The following is a 17,711-nucleotide window of genomic DNA, read 5'->3' on the forward strand; positions in this document are numbered from 1 at the left end:
TGCTAGCATAAAATAAAATGGTACCTTCAAAGAAATCAAAATCTTGCAAGTCATCAGGCAGCCGTGGCAGGACATCAGAGAAGTCCTCCTGATTCAATTCCAAGTCATGTGGAATGTCTGTGATTTCATTGGCGATATCATCAGGCAGCTCATCGGCACTGAGCTCTGGTGTGGAGGGGCTCCTGAACAGAAAGGAACATTAGTCCCTGGTGTTCAACTCTGCTTGCTCCAAAGGACAACTATCAGTGCATATCCATCTACAACGGATGCTTCCCCACACATTTTTTCCTCCATTATCTAGGAAAAAAATGCTTTTAGGTAGTTTCTTTAGGAAGCTTACACTTGGGCCACTCATTAACTACATAAGAGGCAACACCAGGAGCAAGATATTTTACCCATCAAACCAAATCATTGCTCAAATCCAAAATGACCCACTCTAAAGGTTTTTTTCAACAGTCACGTGGAGATGCAATTTTTAGCCCTGCTCCAGATGCTGCTTGGCAGCTTTGTACAGAGCTCATTGGCAATGCTCAGACCAGCGGTGGGAAACTGGGCAGGAACAGCACTGACCGTATGTGGGGTATCTCTACTGGCAGTGAGACACTGGCAGGCATGGTGAGGTTCCCTTGGGGCACTGCAGGAGGAATGGGTTTCTGGGGCCGGCGGGGGCCTCGCCTTCTCTTCTTCTTGTGTTTTTTGGTAAGTGCAGGTGGCTTCGTTTTTTTCCTGGGTTTCCTCTGCTGCTGGTGCTGAACTTTACGGGAGCTGTCCCCTCTCAAGAAATTATCCTTTGGGAGCAAAACAATACCAATGGGAGCATATTAAGAACAAGCAGTACTTCCCTAGCTTTTTTCACCCTGGTCATTCCACAGACTTGTGGAATGTAATGCAAGAGGGATTGTTAGCTTACACCCAGACACAGTTTCAAAAATTGAGCTGTTTCCTTCCTCATTGACCCCAATGGCAAAAATAACATAGACCAAATTATGAGATACTGTAAACTGGAGACTGTGCAGTGTCACTTTAAAAATTATCATAGCAGACCCTAACTAAAAAGTGCAAAACTGTAACCTTTAGCAGCACTCCTGTAAGTATTAAAAGACAAAAGGCTGGTGTGAGGTGTTGTTAATGTGGATAATGTGCAGCAGCTGAAGCCACAATCCCCAAGTGCCTGCTGACATAACAGAGGGACAGCACCAAGGAAATAAAATTAATTCTGCTGAATTAGGATGTGGGTAAACAATTATGGCCTCATTGCTTCTGAACAGCAATCACTGACACATTTAAAAATAAATCAAACCATCATCAGTCTTCAGTTGCCATCATACTGGGTATGGCAGAGGATTATATTTGTTACAGAGGTAAACCTTGAGGGAAGATACTGAAGATTGCCTAGAAAAGGGGGAAACCCCATACAGATCTGTGTAGCACAAACCCTCACATTTTAATCCAAAAAACTCTATAATTCACAATTATTTGAAAGGCTGGGCAAAAACAGTAACAAAAGACTTTTAATAACCTAACAAAAAAAAAAAAAAAAAAGAAAAAAAAGGCAGTTTTACACCTAATTGAAGGTAGGACAAGAAGCCTTGAAGGAGGGGCAGGACAGAAGTGGATTTGTGAATTATCCTAAAGGTTTTGTTCTGGAAGATTGGTGTCATAAAAAGAAGAGCAGAGGACATCAACTTCATTTCTCCATTCTCTCAGCTTGAGGTAGGCCACTGCTTTTTCTCTGGGATCCATGGATCCCTGAAGGAAGTTAGAGATAAATTCTAATAGTTACTAAAAGGTAAATAAAGTAGCAAACCCATTATTTGCATCCTTGTAATTGCTCTCTACCTTACCTTTAGAAAGTACTTTGGGCCCTGTGTACTGAGACTGTTTAAGATGCAGTGTTCTTAATACCACACTCACATTACATTCAGATCCAAGGACCAGGAGTGACCCCAAATAAAATGACCACAGGACCTCTCACAATGATCTTCTATTTCTCAATTTAAGACAGCAATCAAATTTCCTCCAGTGAAGAATATTCCCATGTATACTTTATTATATCCTCAAAACTACATAAAAGGTTTTCACAACATATTTTATACTAATCGGGAATGTTTGTCAGGTCTTACCCTTTTAAGAAAAGTAATAGCAAACAAGCTCTTAAGTTCATGAACTTGCTAGTTGTCAAGGAAGACTTCATAGGAAGACTGGGGTTAAAACTCCTGATCATCCCAATACACAAATAAATAGAATGATGGCTTTGTACTTACTGTACTTACCATTTTTTTGGCATGTTCTTCGCACAGAGGTGTCTGATGTGTAATGTCAAAAACTGGCACAGAGCACTGTTGACCATCTGCAAACTTGGCTGTGCAACTCGAGAAGAGCTGCTGAGAACGGTTCAATAAGATATCTGTGCATTTCTGCATCAGGAATAACACAAGACAGTGGTGGAGGAACGCCCTTTGATTTATCAATCTGATAAAAATCAGAGCCTTCAACTCTATCTGTCCATAGATACTATTTTTAATGAGTGCCTTAAACTTGCTATTCAAGTTCAAAGCTAGGTAAGGCTCAAACCCAACTTTTAAAGTGAAAAAACTGCATTCATGCAGAATCTCTAAGGATTTTATTATATACTGAGATAGTTTTAGAAAAGCAGCCATTTCACTAATGAGTTCTTAGCAAAAAGAAGCCTTTTCCTGGAGCCTTAATCAATAGATCAATAGTAGCAGTTGGAACAGTGTAGTCAACAGGACTATTTCCTTACAGACTAATGACAATCCATACTGAAACATTAAAGAAAGAGTATTTCTTAATTCAGTCTTTTAAGGTACATTCTTGGCATTTATCTTTAGAGTACAGACAAAGAAGTTTCAAGATCCTTCCTGCTCCTCTGAAAAAAAAGATGTGCAAGCAGACAGAAAGGTCAAGTAAATCCAAACGTAAGCTTGCTGAGATTTCCTTCAGAAAAATCCTTAGCAGGAGTAAAAATGTTTCCAGACTTATAGCAAATCAAACAGATATTTCATTGTGTCTTTTTTCAAACAACACTAGAAGCACTCCTTCCATCTTGAACAGTTCTCAGACCTCAACATCACTATGTATGTTTATAAAATGTTAAAACAAAAAAAAAGGACAAAGAAAATGAAAAATCTGCAGAACAATCCAGACAGTAGACTTGGATGGATGGCTCAGAACCAAGAACCTCTTCATTTTAGAGAAGAAAATGCAGAGAGAAAAAATGGGCATACATGCAAAATCACTAGTCTTGACTATCCTGCTCTACACACAGCAACAAGCATGACCACTTAAAATTAAAAACTACCCGAACAAAAAAATCCTATCAGAACCATGAGGCAAATCCCAAAAGCAGCTGTATGCCATGGTGATCTCTCATAGAGGTTTTGAACTGCTCTGCAAACTGCTTTTAAGTGGCCTGCAAAAAAATCGAACAATAAAAATAAGGCATTTGCAAAACAAAAAGATTGGAAAGGTGCTGCAGTCTGACAGCAGCTGAGTACATCAGCACTAGTCACTTAATACCAAAACCAAAAGTTCCAACAAAAGGAGTCCCCAAAAAAGCCCAAACAATTCTTCAGCTAAAAACAAAAACAAAAAAAAAACCAAAAAAAACCAAAGTCTGCAGAATTTTTAAGTTTTACAGGTCATAAGTCTGCCTTTTTATAGTCTTCAGAACCAAAACTCACATCTGTTGTGCTCTCTTCTTTCTGAGTTCTTCAGCCATTGACTTTCAACATTCTTTCCAGGCTTTGTTTGAAATTCCAAGCACAGGGAACCCTTCCTCATCTGGACTAAGAGGTTCTGTGACTCCTTCTATTCTGTTTCTTTAAACAATGCAAAGTATGATTTCCATCTTTCTCGTCAGTGTAAGCCCTCTATTTATACTATGTATAAAAACCTTTTTCCACAAAACTGGCACAGGAAGGTGGTCTATTGGAACCTACCAAGAGCTGTATGAAAGCCAGGAGGCTGAAAGTCACATGGTTTGCACCAAGTCATTGTGAAAGATGATCATTTTGTAAAGGTTTCTTGCCCACACTAAATACAGCTCACAAAGTAAAATGATGTTCCTATTACAAATACCAGCAGCAGACCACTTATCCTCAGTGTCTACAGACCTAAATCACACAGCCAAATGAAAAGCAAAGGAGTTGCTTTTGTTAGTATGATGACATACTAACAGATAGGTATTTCTTTGTGAAAACTTAGTTATCATGCAAAAATCTAACAAACAAACAAAAAACCTCCTAAAACAGAACAGCTTCCACGCCTGAATGCAACTCCCAAACAGAGTTAAGAGGATACGCTGAAAACAGTGCCTGGTGAATGGAAGGGCCTTGTTAGTGCACTGCTCTCCCTTCGAAGTCCCACTGCAGGTTGTTGGTTCTGCATCTCTCTGCCTTGCTTGGCTTGTGCTGAAAAGAAAGCATAAAAGACTTTACAGACAAACCCCCAGCTCCTGTGGCTGCTTAACACAATTATTGTACTGAATGTAGCACAGTAGGATGAAAAATTGTAACACACGTGTGTGTGTCATGATCCGGATGGGTGCACACCACTACCAAGCTCTACACAGGGACACAGAATAGATGTCAATGACAGGTGAAGGTGTGACTGTAGTAACAGGATTATTTCTTATTTCACAGGGCCTTAATTGTAATGAGAGGTGCTATGTGCTACTACCATGTAAATATTACAACACCTTGCAACAGAAAGGGCAGCAGTAGGTGAGTGTCAACACAGGTGACCCTCAAAATGAGGTCAGTCTTTAGAATTCAATGTACTGGGTATGCCTAGATGGGAGTCAAGTGCACTTCCAAGCCTGTTCATAAATCAAAACATGCCGAGCATCCCCAGAGCTTACATGCAAGCATGTGCTCAGACAAACTTAGACTGAGCTCTGGAGTGGCAGAGCCTGAGCGTGCTCAACATGGATAAAAGCTCTCCTTCATCAACGTGCTACAGCCCAATCCACCAGCAGGTGCCCGGAGCTGGGCGCTTCCCCAGCACAGCCTCTGTGCTTTGAGCCTGAGCTGCAAGCAGGCGCCAGACAGCAGTGTGGACGAGCACTGAAGCGTTACACAGCTCGCTCAGGGTTAGCCTGCTCTCCAGGCATGTGTCACCTTCATGGAGATAAAGCTGGCGACTCCAGGGCTGACTTGCACCTCTGTACACGTTGTTTTCTAGGTTGACAAAAAGTTGTCTGTAGCCTGACTGTTTTCCTTCAGCCATTTCTGTCATCAACTGCACTTTGACTGAGCAAAGTTTTTGTTAGCAGTATTACTCCTGTGAAAAATTTTGAATCTGAAGAGACTCTGTGGTTACTTAAATTGACCAGAGCAGTGATGACAGGCATACCTGGCTTTGCTGGTCTACCCAAAATAATATAACTTTTTTTGCTTAATAAAAGGGAAAAATAATAGGAAAAAAAAACCCAGCAAGAGCTTGTCAGTTCAGGTGAACTTTTGCTGTAGTATTTAAGTTTGGAGAAATTTATACACAACTTTGTAAACTAGTAATGGACTTCTACATTACACTTCAGAGCAGTTCTTCAGAATCAGTCCACCTCCCTAACAATGAACCCTTCAACTGTCATGAACCACATCCCACTGTCCAGGAACAAAAGCATCCCATTAAACCCAATACACTCTCAATACCTAGCTCCAATCTGCATCTCATACTACCCACTACACCCCACAGTCACACATCCTGTAAAGCAAAACCCCAACAGCAAAAGGATGCTTCTGATACCCCAAATGTAACACCAGGACTCAGACTTAGTCTGTTCCTGCACGAATATGAATCAACCAACTCTCCGTATGCTGAGAGCTGGAGGGCTGTTGACATTATCTAGAAAGAATTCCCACAGAAGATAACCTTCAAAGTTGTTAGAAGTAATGTATTTTGTTGCCAAGTTGTATTTAATGTTAGATTGAGTTAAATCTAACAAAAAGCATGAGCTTAAATTTGGTTTACTGGGAAGATAATTAAGAGGAGGTACAGACTTTTCAAAAAAGCTATCTGAAAAACAAAATCTGAATTGGAGCCGTGAACTACAGACCAGATTGCACACCTTCTACTGGCACAGTAAAGGACCAGATATTTGGGCCCAGAAACTGCTGAACAAACCATCCACGTTTTACAACATAAAGCTGGAGAAGGCCTGTCTTCATGGAAAACTCTGTATGCCACGTTTATTTTACTCCACCGACAGGCATTTATGCGTCACGTCTTTCCTGCCTTGTGCGTGACCACCTATTTCAGAGCTCATCGTTTCAGCTGCAGGATGCTCAGCCCATGTCCACCCTGCCCAGCCCCGGGCTCCTGCAGTCCCAGGGCAGGTCTAACCTGGTACAAGCACACGCAGCTCTCCGGAGTTCCTGCAGGAGCTGCCCCGCGCGCTCGGGCTCTCTGCTGGCCGCCTGCAGCAAGGCTTTCCGCAGCGTGTGCCGGCATTTCTTCTGGCGGGATTCTGCCCGCTCCAGGCGGCAGAGGTGCTTGTATTTCTGCTGAAAGTAAGTGCAAAGTCTGGTCACCCTGGAACTCCTGTCATCTGCATTGTCATCATCGGACCTGAAGAAGGGAAAATAAAAACAAATATGCTTTAAGATAACACTTTTTGTCCTCCACTAAGCTAATTTGTCATTCTAATAGAATTGTTAAATTGGAATCCATCTTCTAGCCACACAAACATCCAAATGCTGAAATCAGGCAGTGTTGCTTGAGAAACAGCAAGAGCAGGATCACTTTTAAATTCTACAGGTATTTGCCCTTCTTAGTATGTCATTATTAGAGATTACATCAATTTATCATCATGTCTGACACATTTAAATGTCTAGAGCCTGCTGTTCAAAAAGAAATCTATACTGTTAACCTTTATTTACTGTAAATGTCTCAGCAAATGAGACCAATGTTTAAATCAAAGTGCAATTAATGGAGAAGACAAGGGTGGGGAATTGTGTAGTGGAAATTTATTGAGGAATGATCATGCTGGAGAAGATGATCAAATTCTAACAAGTACCTAAAATGTTGATTTCTTCCAGTTCCTTTTACTCTGTCAGGCAGTATATTCCTTTTTAAACCAAAATACACACTAACACAGCTAACAGCTGATACTGATTTCCCCTTGCTGCAGAGTTGCCGTTGAGTTACAGTACAATAACAGAGAAGAAATTCACATTTAACTCAAAGATACTGAGGGGAAGATCAAACCAGGGCTAAGCAATGACCGGAAGAAGGACTAATCCAACTCTATGTTGACTTAAGAAAGCCCTTCGCCATTTATCTTGGCTCTCTGAATGTCCAGGCACATATCAACAAGACCATCAAACCATGTCAACACATTCAGTTAAATGAAGTAGAAGTCATGAAACAGAAAATCATCACTGCAACTTGTTAAAACAAGGTCCATGAAGCTTCCCAGAAGTTCTCCACAACAAGGACTAATTTGCAGAATGAAGTTGTTTTTTCATGGAGCAACAAAATACATGTGCTGAATCTAAGTAGACTCTGTTGAGTTTCGCCTCTAATTTTTTTTCCTATAGAACAGAGAAACTTTTTGCCAACTTTCCTATCTGCAACACAAAAAAAAAGCGCAGGGAAGAGAAGAGAAATACAAACAAATGAAGCAAATCAAAAGCTGGCAATGTTCAGAGCCTGTGGGGCTGAATGAGCTGACACCCAAACCTGCACACAGCAAAGGAGGCCACCACTGAGACACAAGAGATGTGAAATACCGGCCATGATATTTACTAAATAAAGGAAGATCCAGAAAAGCAGACAGCAGATCTGTCCCTGAAAGGCAGTATGGTGAAGACCTACTTTCTTTTCTGGAAACTCTGACTCTATTCACACACAGGCCAAATGGAAGACACTGCGCCATCCCCACACTAAGGCTTCCCACGAAAACTGCAGCAGCAAACACTGCATTTGAAACAAATGCATGTTTTTGTGAAGTTTCATGTAAGGTCAACCATACTATGTATTTTGTTTGTTAAAACAGATTACAGCTTATTTCTTAGAAGCATAAATTACAGGTAATTAACCTTTGCAATTACATGCTTAGCAGCAAATACAACCTATGTTAAAAATATTTAACATATGCAATGTTTAGAATATTTTTACACTGAAAATTAAAAGAAAATACACTTTTAAGATCTCTTAGGAAAGAATGCTTACTGGGGAAAACCATCTGTTTATAAAAAATTGATTGTGGGCTATTTAATATAGATTTTCCTTTTCCAATGTATTACTAAAAGAGGAAAACATAGATAGCATATATATTTATTGGTAGGTTTACTATCTTAGATATTTCACTACTGCTCTGGGCCAAGACTTTTAAACAAAGTTACTGATTTAATTTCAAATATGGTTAAAAATTAACTTTACGAATACCAGGAGTATTCCTTAGAGGAAAGAAGTTTCTTTCGTGTGGAAAGAGTGTTTTTTAACGCACATTTCTCTGTATTTGAGACTTTTTACTTCTCTCACATTGAAAGAGCCAGAAAAAATGACATTGTATGCTAAAATATTTTTGATCTTCAGTTTATGAAATCTTTCTTAAAAATAGATGAAGACATATATCAAAGGTATAGAAAGAAATCATGCCTGCAGTGGGCAAGGGCTTATTTTGAGCCAAAATTTCTAAAAGCCAGTTTCTAAAAGACTGTTCAGAACTTTGTTCCCAGGCCAGTAAGATTAGCCAAAACATTTATAGGTTCAAAGAAACCTAAAAATATCAAAATAAAACCTTTTTTCTTCAGTAGGCATGAAAATGAAAGATACTTTTATTGTTGTTCTTTCATAAACAAGTTTGCCAAATTCTATTTAGTTTATTCTCCTAAGCTGCATACAGAACTTCTGAAGTTCAACGTGTGGCATTTCATTTTTACAAAGAATTCTGAAAGTGCACACAAAACATTTGATAATCCAAAATGCTTTCTCCCAACCCTTCCCTTTCAGACTGTCATGTGGAAACATCAGGGGGATTATTGCTGAGTGTTCCTGAAGAAAACAAAGCCAGCACGAAGCAGCAGAAAGGAAGAGCAAAAGGGTGAGCAGCCAGGCACCACCAGGGAATGAGGAGAACATGCTCTCTATTCTGAAACAACCCAGCAACTATACTTCAAAATCCCTCCTTATAGAGCATTTTGAAAAATCTTCCCTTCTTTTAGTTATTCTACTTATTGGGAGTTATTAAATCCAACTTTTGACAACACAGTGTTGATATTTAATCCTTTGAGGGAGTTGGTGTGAGGAGGGACTCACACTCCTTTTTCAACTTGCTACTTGAAACATTTGCTTTATCTATATTTCAGAGTATGAAGCAAAAAAATACTTTGTTATAAAGTCATTTGTTTTCCAGCACTTTCTAAGATACCAACTCAGTAGTCAAATAATCTAGGGGGAAGCTTCAGTAATCTGCAGCAGAGAACAGCCCCTGCTTTCTCTCCAAATTGCTGCTCCCATAAGGGATTCCTCCCACCCCAGCAACCTTCTCTGCCAGCACCCAGCCTGCACCGTGCCCACTGCCAACTCCTGCACTATTGGAACTAAAACATTTGTGCCTGCCTTGAAGCACTGTGTCCCGAACTCCTGGGACCACAGGAACACAATTTTTCAAAATTAAAGCACAGAATAATAAAAGCAAACATTTGGCCTGCGTTTCCACAGATGATTGCAACAGTATGAATTTTAGAGATTAAAAGGCCAGAAGGCAAGTGAACCAAAAGATGTACTATTGTTCTTATGGTTTAACCTCACCCAGGAACTAAGCATCACAGTGCTGCCTGCTCCCTCTCCCTGCATGCTCACTCTCCCTGCTCCCACCCGTGGGATAGGCAGGAGAATCGAAAAAAAAACCACCTTGTGGGTTGAGCTAAGAACAGCTTACTAATGAAAACAAAGCAAAATATACTACTACTATTTATTGTAATGGATAATAAAAAAGAAAAATAAATCCCAAGAAAAACAAGTGATGCCCTATACAGTTGCTCACCACCCTCTAAGTGATAGTCAAGCCGACCTCAAGCAGCGATCGGCTCCCCCCAGTTTATATCCTGGCCACAATGTTCTAGGCTGTGGAGTATCCCCTTGGCCAGCTGGGGTCACCTGTCCCAGCTGTGCTCTCTCCTGGCTTCTTGTGCACCCCTCTCTGGCAGAGCACAGGGAACTGAAGTATCCTCAACACGGCTAGCACTACTTAGCAACAGCCAAACCATCAGAGCGTTATCAACACTGTTCTCCTACCGAACCCAAAACACAGCTCTGTGCCAGCTGCTAAGGAGAAAATTAGCACTATCCCAGCCAAAACCACAACACTGTTAAGACATTAATTTTAAACAAATCTGGTGAATTTTTGGGAGTTCAAGAGCAGCTAGAGTATCACACAAGAAGTTCAACAGAGGTTTCTCCCACAATCACACAAGCAGAAATGCTGAGAACCAGCTGCCCAGTAAATCAGAAATTAACTATTCCCTTTCTTTCAATAGTCTATTCTGAGAAGCATTCCTCTCACTGTCTTCCATGCAGTCAAAAGGAAAAAGACAGAATGCAATGCTGTTGGGGACCACAAGCTCAGATACAAATAAACAGAAAAAAGAGCTTTAATTTTACTATGAAAACCAGCAACTAAGTCCCCTAAATTTAGGTATGTGATTTCAAAACCAAAAATTTTTGGGAAATAATCTCCATTGGTTTTCTGGTAAAGTAAGTCCCCAGAATTCAGAGCTGACTTTAGGAGGCACCAGTCTGTACCACTAGATTAGAAAGACAGTCATTTTGACAAATCAAATCTCCCCAGAAAGAGCCTGAGCTAATTCATCTTCAGCAGCAGGCAGACCACACTGCAGAAGTGTCAAAGTGAAACATTTCAGGTAATAAAAACCACTAGAGAAGTTTGCAGAATAGGAACTCAAGTTTTAGAAGGCTGGCATCAAGTGACTGCTTATCCATGATCAAAATTAGTACGGTTGTTGAAGAGCTAACACTGAGCAGGCTGATGGAAGTACAAAAGCAGCCAGTTGCATTCAAAAATTTATCCATCATGGACAGTTAAGACAGCATTTAACTGCGGTGCACAGAATGCTAGAATGGAAAAGAAAATGTCAAGATAAGGTATTATTTTCTCTCAGTATGTGAAAAGAGTAGGAAGAATCCAAAGGAAGTTAAGACAAATAGAAGACAAAACACACAGAGATGACCTTTATAAGTTGACAAAAAAATAGGGATCTATGGAAGAATCAAATCAAATGTCAAAGAGAGAAGAGTGTAAGGGAAGTTATTTAATAGATATATCTGCTGTGAAAAATTATGTATGATTTAGAAGTCTGAAAGTCTGTACACAATTTCCCAGAATATTTTATTTAAAACTTGCCTTTTAAGTTAGAAGTAATGTTTGTGAAAGCTTATTTTAAAACTGCTGATGCCCTAAAAAACGACAGTCACTCACAATAAAATAAGACTCCTTTATTTTAAAAAAGTGGAGTCTACACTCTGCTTAATAGCTTTGACCCACTGAAGGCTCTTAATACTTAGCATCCTGGTGTGTGTCCTGATGAGAGAGATACAGCTTTGTGGTTCACCTTGAGGACAGTCTTTAGATAGCAGAAAATTCTAGTAAGTTTCAGAATTTTCAGAATGTAACAACAAAATAAGGTTTCATTAACACCATTATTCTAAGTGTGACAGTTAAAAACTAAAAAAAATAAGGAGAAGTTGTAGAATCAAAAAGTCCAGTTGCACATTGAATGAGAGTCATGTTACAGAAACTATAACCAAATTCTAGTGAGACCCCAATTTCTTTGTTAATAACATACAACAGTATTGTAACAATACCTGGGATGCTTTGTTTTAACTGTGCACCTTCAAATTTATATTAGTAGACCTATATTATCATATCCTGCTTTTAGAGTTTAGATTTGTGACTTAGCAGTATATAGAGGCCATCATGAGCCTTTCTGCACCAGCAGCTAATTCCTGCTCTGTTTGTCCTTTTGATCCCATGCTCACAAGTCCCATGCTTCCTTCCAATGCTTACAAGTACTGACAGAGGTTTATTCAAAACTTAATTATGAAAAGAAATACCTTGGCCTTTCAAAATGCACATTAAAACAATAGCTTGCATAACTATTTCAAGAATTAATGAGTAAAATGTAGCAAGTTTACTGACTAAGTTATTAACAACCAGTAGGAAAGACAAGAAACCAATAGCAACCCCATTTGATTCTAATTTAGGACCTCCAATCATCAAAGCACACAAGTTCATGAATAAATCCTACTAAACTCAATTAAATTCAGGCAAACAAGCTTAAATCCTTTCCTGATGCATCCTTCTGATAACAGACTGCACAAAGGTCTCTAAGTTAGCTGGAAACTGGGACAGAAGGCGACAAGCTGTTCCACAGCTCTTACAAACAAATGAGTTCAAACAATCCTTTGTTTCAGCAGAACACTTGAACAAGTGCTTAGGTTCCACTGACTCCACTTGAAGTGAAGCTCACATTTACATGATTTATTCCATCAAGGCCAGCATGAATACTAAAGAATCATACTCACTCAGGTCTCTCATAGCCGAGGCTTTCTCGGATAGACCACGCAACCTGGTAAGGGGAGGTATGCTCTGAATCCTCCAACTCTTCTCCACTGTCTTCAGACCAATCCAGCCCTAAGGGAATTGAAAACATGGAAACTGGATGAAAAGAGCATCCACCTCATATAAGCCTCTGAGCAACCTTTGGCACAAAAGATGAATGTATAGTATAGTTGCAAGCATAATTATGTTTGATTAAATTATGCAATATTCCCAATTATACAGGAAAAGCTACAGTAACAGCTCCATTACAGTGTGCAAATAGCATGCACTGATTTTTATCATAACTGAGTTTTCCTTTTAAAATCCTTATTGGTTTCTTTATTCATAAACAGTGCAAGAAAAATCACCAACTATCTTACCCACAGAAAAATACTAGTTTTCATAACCAAGTGCAAGGTAAGAGAAAAGTCCCTGTCATGAAGAACTGACTACTTGGTAAATTTTAATACTATATGATCTAAATAGGCCAATTTCATTTCTGTTTATACTCTGACCTCTTCTATGTGCCAAAACATAGAAGAATATGAAAACTGTAAGACATGGCAGCAGGGACAGAGATAGATACACAGCTACCCAGGATGTTCCTCTGCTCAGTCTCTGTAATTGCCTGCCAAATGCACATATTAGCGGGAGGAAAGAGCTAAAGGGAGAGATACAAACACTACAGCACTTTCACCAAGCAGCATGTTTTCACTTCATGATGATGCACTATGATCAACTTATAGTGTGCTCCAGCAGCCTCAGTTTGGCCAGAAAGTGGCCAGTAAGTTCTCAGGTGGAACATTTTATCTAGAACTTCATCTTTTGGGTTTTTTTCCTATTATCTCTCCCACATCCAGTGAAATTCTTGTCACTTTCTTACAGCAGGTGGGATAAAATCCCATTCCTGTATTTACAAGCTAGTATTATTTGCGTTTTCATTTTCTTTTGTGCTCCTTGAAAATTGATAGAGTTAAGGAGCATTTCATTTTTGCTAAAATTAAACTAAACAACTATATCTGAGATGATTCTGAAGTCAGATGCCTTGAATCTGGGAAATGCATCAGTACTTGGTCAAGCACTTTCAGAGTTAGAGACACACACACTCACACACATAAGCTTGGAATACAATCATCAGGTAACCTTCATCACATAGAATCAGCCCTTTAACATAAACCACAGATATCAGAAACCCAAAATTCAGGGACTTCAGCATCCTAATTTTTTTTTTGTTTTTATTTTTAAGACATATATTTCAACTAAATTAAGATACTTAAGACATCTGATAAAATGCCAGAACTATACTTTCAACTTTAATGTTTCTTTTTCCTGTTGTCTCTTCCATAAAGGAATGAAAAAACAACTTAATCATTCCATAAAGATGTCCACAATTGACAAACACATAACAAACTGTTTAAACCCAAAGTTTAAAAACAAAATCAGGAATTGAGTTGTTTTGCTTCTCCTGGGCACTGCAAAAAGGAAGGAATAAAATCTGATCCAGAGTTAACTGTACTGACACTGAAGACTGCAGTTACATTAATATCCAATTACATGGCTCTGATGTTGGTACACATAAAACTGGCTTAATCTTTTGAAAGATTCTGTGCAGTCATCTCTAGTGCTGCTCAAATATAGAAAAGAAATCCTGAAATTCTCTGATCTGGCATACCTAGTCTTTAATATTTAGGCTTATAATGAATAAATAACAAATAATTTTTCCATTCTCACATAATTAATATGTAAATTCTTTTACTTTGCCAAATATGAACTGTTTTGAATGCATCCACATAGTTATGCACCTGCCTAACTGTATATATATAGGTCTAACTGTTTTTTAGCTTTACTATGCCTCTTTTTAAGGATAAAAGATAAGGACTAAGGAGCACATATTCTCTTCACCAGTTGAGAATGTAGTACGTTGAGCACAGAAAGGGATCTTTCTACAGACTTTCAAAACACAGGTCACTTTCTAAGCTGTTGAGGTCTGTGTGACACTCAGAAATGCCTCTAGAGTTGCCATTCCTCTAAAGACCTGCACTATATACAGGACCATCAAAGCTATTCTCTGAAGAACACTTTCCTTTGGAGACATGCTACGGGATGCTAATTATCTCCTGAACAAACAGTCAAACTATCCCATGAGTGCCAAAGGGCAGATCTTAACAGCAAATTAAGAAAAAGTTAATTGAAATTGCAAAAATTACAGATGTTTGCAATTAAATAAGACATTATATAGGGAATGTCCAGGTTTATCTGAAGCCTTTTTTTGTTTTAAACATCATAAATGGTGTTCCTACTTATATCACACAGACTCACATTTCCTTTTCCCTGCCAGTATTTTACTTGCTAGAAAGCTACAATCTAAAACTAAGTTGAAAAGTAACTTGGGAGGGTGAGGAAGATAAATAGGACAGATAGGTGTGCCTAGGTCTATATTCATAATGAGACAAATCAGCCATAAGGTCAGTTGCCTTTTCAAAGCTTACAGAGACTACTACCATAGCACCAATGGTTGGTTATATTCGCTTATGTTTTCACAGGCAGCTTTTGATCATTATATGTAAGGGGAAGACTATTTCTGCACAGTATGCAGACAAGACTTCACTCTTCCAATTATCTTCTGTAACAATGCTGCTCTCCTGAAGTGGTCTTTTCCTTATGTTCATCCATATTCTATACATAAATAGGGCCCAGCCAAGAAAAATTCTCATGTGTTCCAATTTTCCAATTAAGGCAACTGGAATTTCAAATATGCAGAGACTGATGGGCCAAACTGCCAAACTTTTACTTATATTGATTATGTCACGTGCACTTATCACACACCTAATGTTTCAATCTTTGTCCACTCATGTAGGTACCGCTAGTGTCACATTTACTACTCAAGTTGCAAATCTTCTACACGAGGCCTCTATAACCCAAACAATGTTTTCTACACCTCAGTTTGGTTTCTCAATGGTTAACAGAACAGTAAGAAGAATAAACAACTAAAATGCCATAAACCATTTATGATGGGTCCAGGCATTCCCTTCATAGACAACAGGGCTAAAGAAAATGCCAAGAGATTACCTAGCTCTGGGTTATTTTGTAAGGCCCGCACAGGAATTCAGGACAGGGCTAGGAAGACATTCCCATTCAGTCTTTTGGTTTCAGGTTAAAAAATATGGCTGCAGTGCATCTATGACCTACTCACCTAAGTGAGGAAACAGATCAGTGTCCAGCTGCTGCTTTCGAGTGCACAGTTTCACCAGTCTCTGGAGCCGGCTCATGCAGGACGAGTGCGGAGAGAAGGCTGTGGCTTTCATGAGGACCCGGTCAGTCCTTGGCGGGTCCGTGACAGGAGCCCTGGCGGGTGGCAGGAGAGGCAGAGGTCTCTTGTTAGACAACTGCCGCGCTTGTGCTATAGTGTGTGTGGTGGGTGCCACTCCCTGCATTGGTAGGCTGGTGTTCAGAGGTTGAGGTGACTTGCAGACTATGCCCTGCGGTAGCCCTGTCGGCTTTAACGAAGCTGATGAAGGTGGCAGATGGGAGTGCTGCTGCTGCAGAGGCTGCTGCTGCAAAGGTGCAGGAATGGGGCTAAAGTGCTCTTGGCGAACTTTTAAAATCTCTGTCTCTCTCTGGCGCTGCCGGTTGTGAGCCAACTTGCTCTGCAACTTTTTCTTCACTGTTGCCCCTTTCTTTAGGTCATCATCCTCCTCATTGAAAGCAAAGGGGTCTTCTAATTCTGCCTCCAGGTAGTGGAGAGGAAGCCTTGCCCCTGGAGGGGAGAGGGACATCCCATCCAGTCCATTGGGCATCTTCAAGGCCAGGGTGGGCACTGTCAGACCGAAGGCCATAGCATCCATCTGATGCCTGACCTTTACCTCCTCTATGGGATCATTCTTTTTCTTCCTCTCCTTTTTCGGTATAAAGCCAAGTACCTGCAGGTGGCTGTTGCAGTACCTTTGAAAAGTAAAAGTAGTCAGTTATTAACCAAACTTCTGTAAGTAAACTCTGAAGACATCACTTAGGAGAAACTCAGAGACACATTTCAAGCAAATATAAACTGAAGCAGAACAGGTTTTATAAGAATTGTACACAATTTCTAATACAACAGATAACTGTGGTGCTCCCAAACCAGCAGGGTAACAACTTACACAAGCAACTATTTCTAATCTTATATCTTAAGATTCTTCATTCATTATTAATAGGAAAATCACATACAGTCAATCAAAATCTTAACTCTCTAATAGGGTAAACAGTCAAAATCCAAAGTGAACCAAACAAATGGACAGTGATACATAAAAGCAGCAAAAACGCAAGCCACTAACTGATCAGTTCAAAAGCTCCTAAGAAAAAGTACACTGAAGACTACTTCCTTTCATTTGCCCATTCTTTCAGTGGAAGTAGTTAACATTTTAATCAATGCACACATTATTATTATTATTATTATTATTATTATTATTATTATTATTATTAATTCCACTGTAGTAGGGAGCAGTTTCTTATAAGGACAATCTCAGTACATATCTATCTGCTATGAAAGATCACTACTTCCACTTATTGAACACGTAGCATAAATACTTAAATTCTGTTTTAGTAGTTTAACATGATGAATTTTAAAGCCAGAGGATTAGCTGAATATTCTTCAATAAAAATCTCTCTTAAAACAAACTCTCTGTGGCTAGAAAGCATTTACATGATGCCAGAAATATGTATATATACAATCCAAAAGCACGGATTTCAAGTTCTTCTAATATGAAAAACTTTCAAAGTCATGCTATTAAAAAAAAAGAAATCAAGGTCTTTGATACTCTGTCATGAAAGTAAAAATAATTACAATTTATGCCACAGATGACATACAAAAAAGTAAGCAATTAACTTTTGTTTGATTGGAATCAGTATGTGACAGAAATTTAGGAACCATGATGTGATCCTTTTCCTGTATGCCACAGGCAGGCACTCCTGCCTCTGTAGAATCCACCAACAACCAAATCTGCCCTTGCAGAATCCCATCTGTAACTTACAGCTTACGGATGACCAAAGATACAAGGAAAGAGTCATGTCTGCATCAAGGTAATTATGGACAAAATAATGAATAGAATACCATGAAGGTATTCTTTAAAATCGGATCAGAATGAAT

At 39.3% G+C, this 17,711-nt stretch overlaps 1 protein-coding gene across 6 annotated transcripts in view; it reads right to left on the bottom strand.

The window, feature by feature from the left end:
• INO80D (INO80 complex subunit D) overlaps positions 1-17,711 on the bottom strand; it is a 46,592-nt gene that overhangs the window by 14,357 nt on the left and 14,524 nt on the right. For all 6 annotated transcript variants that reach the window (XR_005257661.1, XM_038143619.1, XM_038143618.1 and 3 more), the window contains exons 5-11: positions 15,783-16,531; positions 12,574-12,682; positions 6,367-6,591; positions 4,324-4,433; positions 2,274-2,407; positions 571-788; positions 25-182 (exon numbers count right to left, since the gene is read on the bottom strand). Coding sequence is in view for 5 of the 6 variants with exons in the window: in XM_038143619.1 (XP_037999547.1) it covers positions 25-182; positions 571-788; positions 2,274-2,407; positions 4,324-4,433; positions 6,367-6,591; positions 12,574-12,682; positions 15,783-16,531 (1,703 nt within the window). In the remaining variant the exon portion in view is untranslated. The remainder of the gene's footprint in view (positions 1-24; positions 183-570; positions 789-2,273; positions 2,408-4,323; positions 4,434-6,366; positions 6,592-12,573; positions 12,683-15,782; positions 16,532-17,711) is intronic.

This window comes from Motacilla alba, chromosome 7, assembly GCF_015832195.1.
Source record: "Motacilla alba alba isolate MOTALB_02 chromosome 7, Motacilla_alba_V1.0_pri, whole genome shotgun sequence".
Taxonomy (NCBI): domain Eukaryota; kingdom Metazoa; phylum Chordata; class Aves; order Passeriformes; family Motacillidae; genus Motacilla; species Motacilla alba.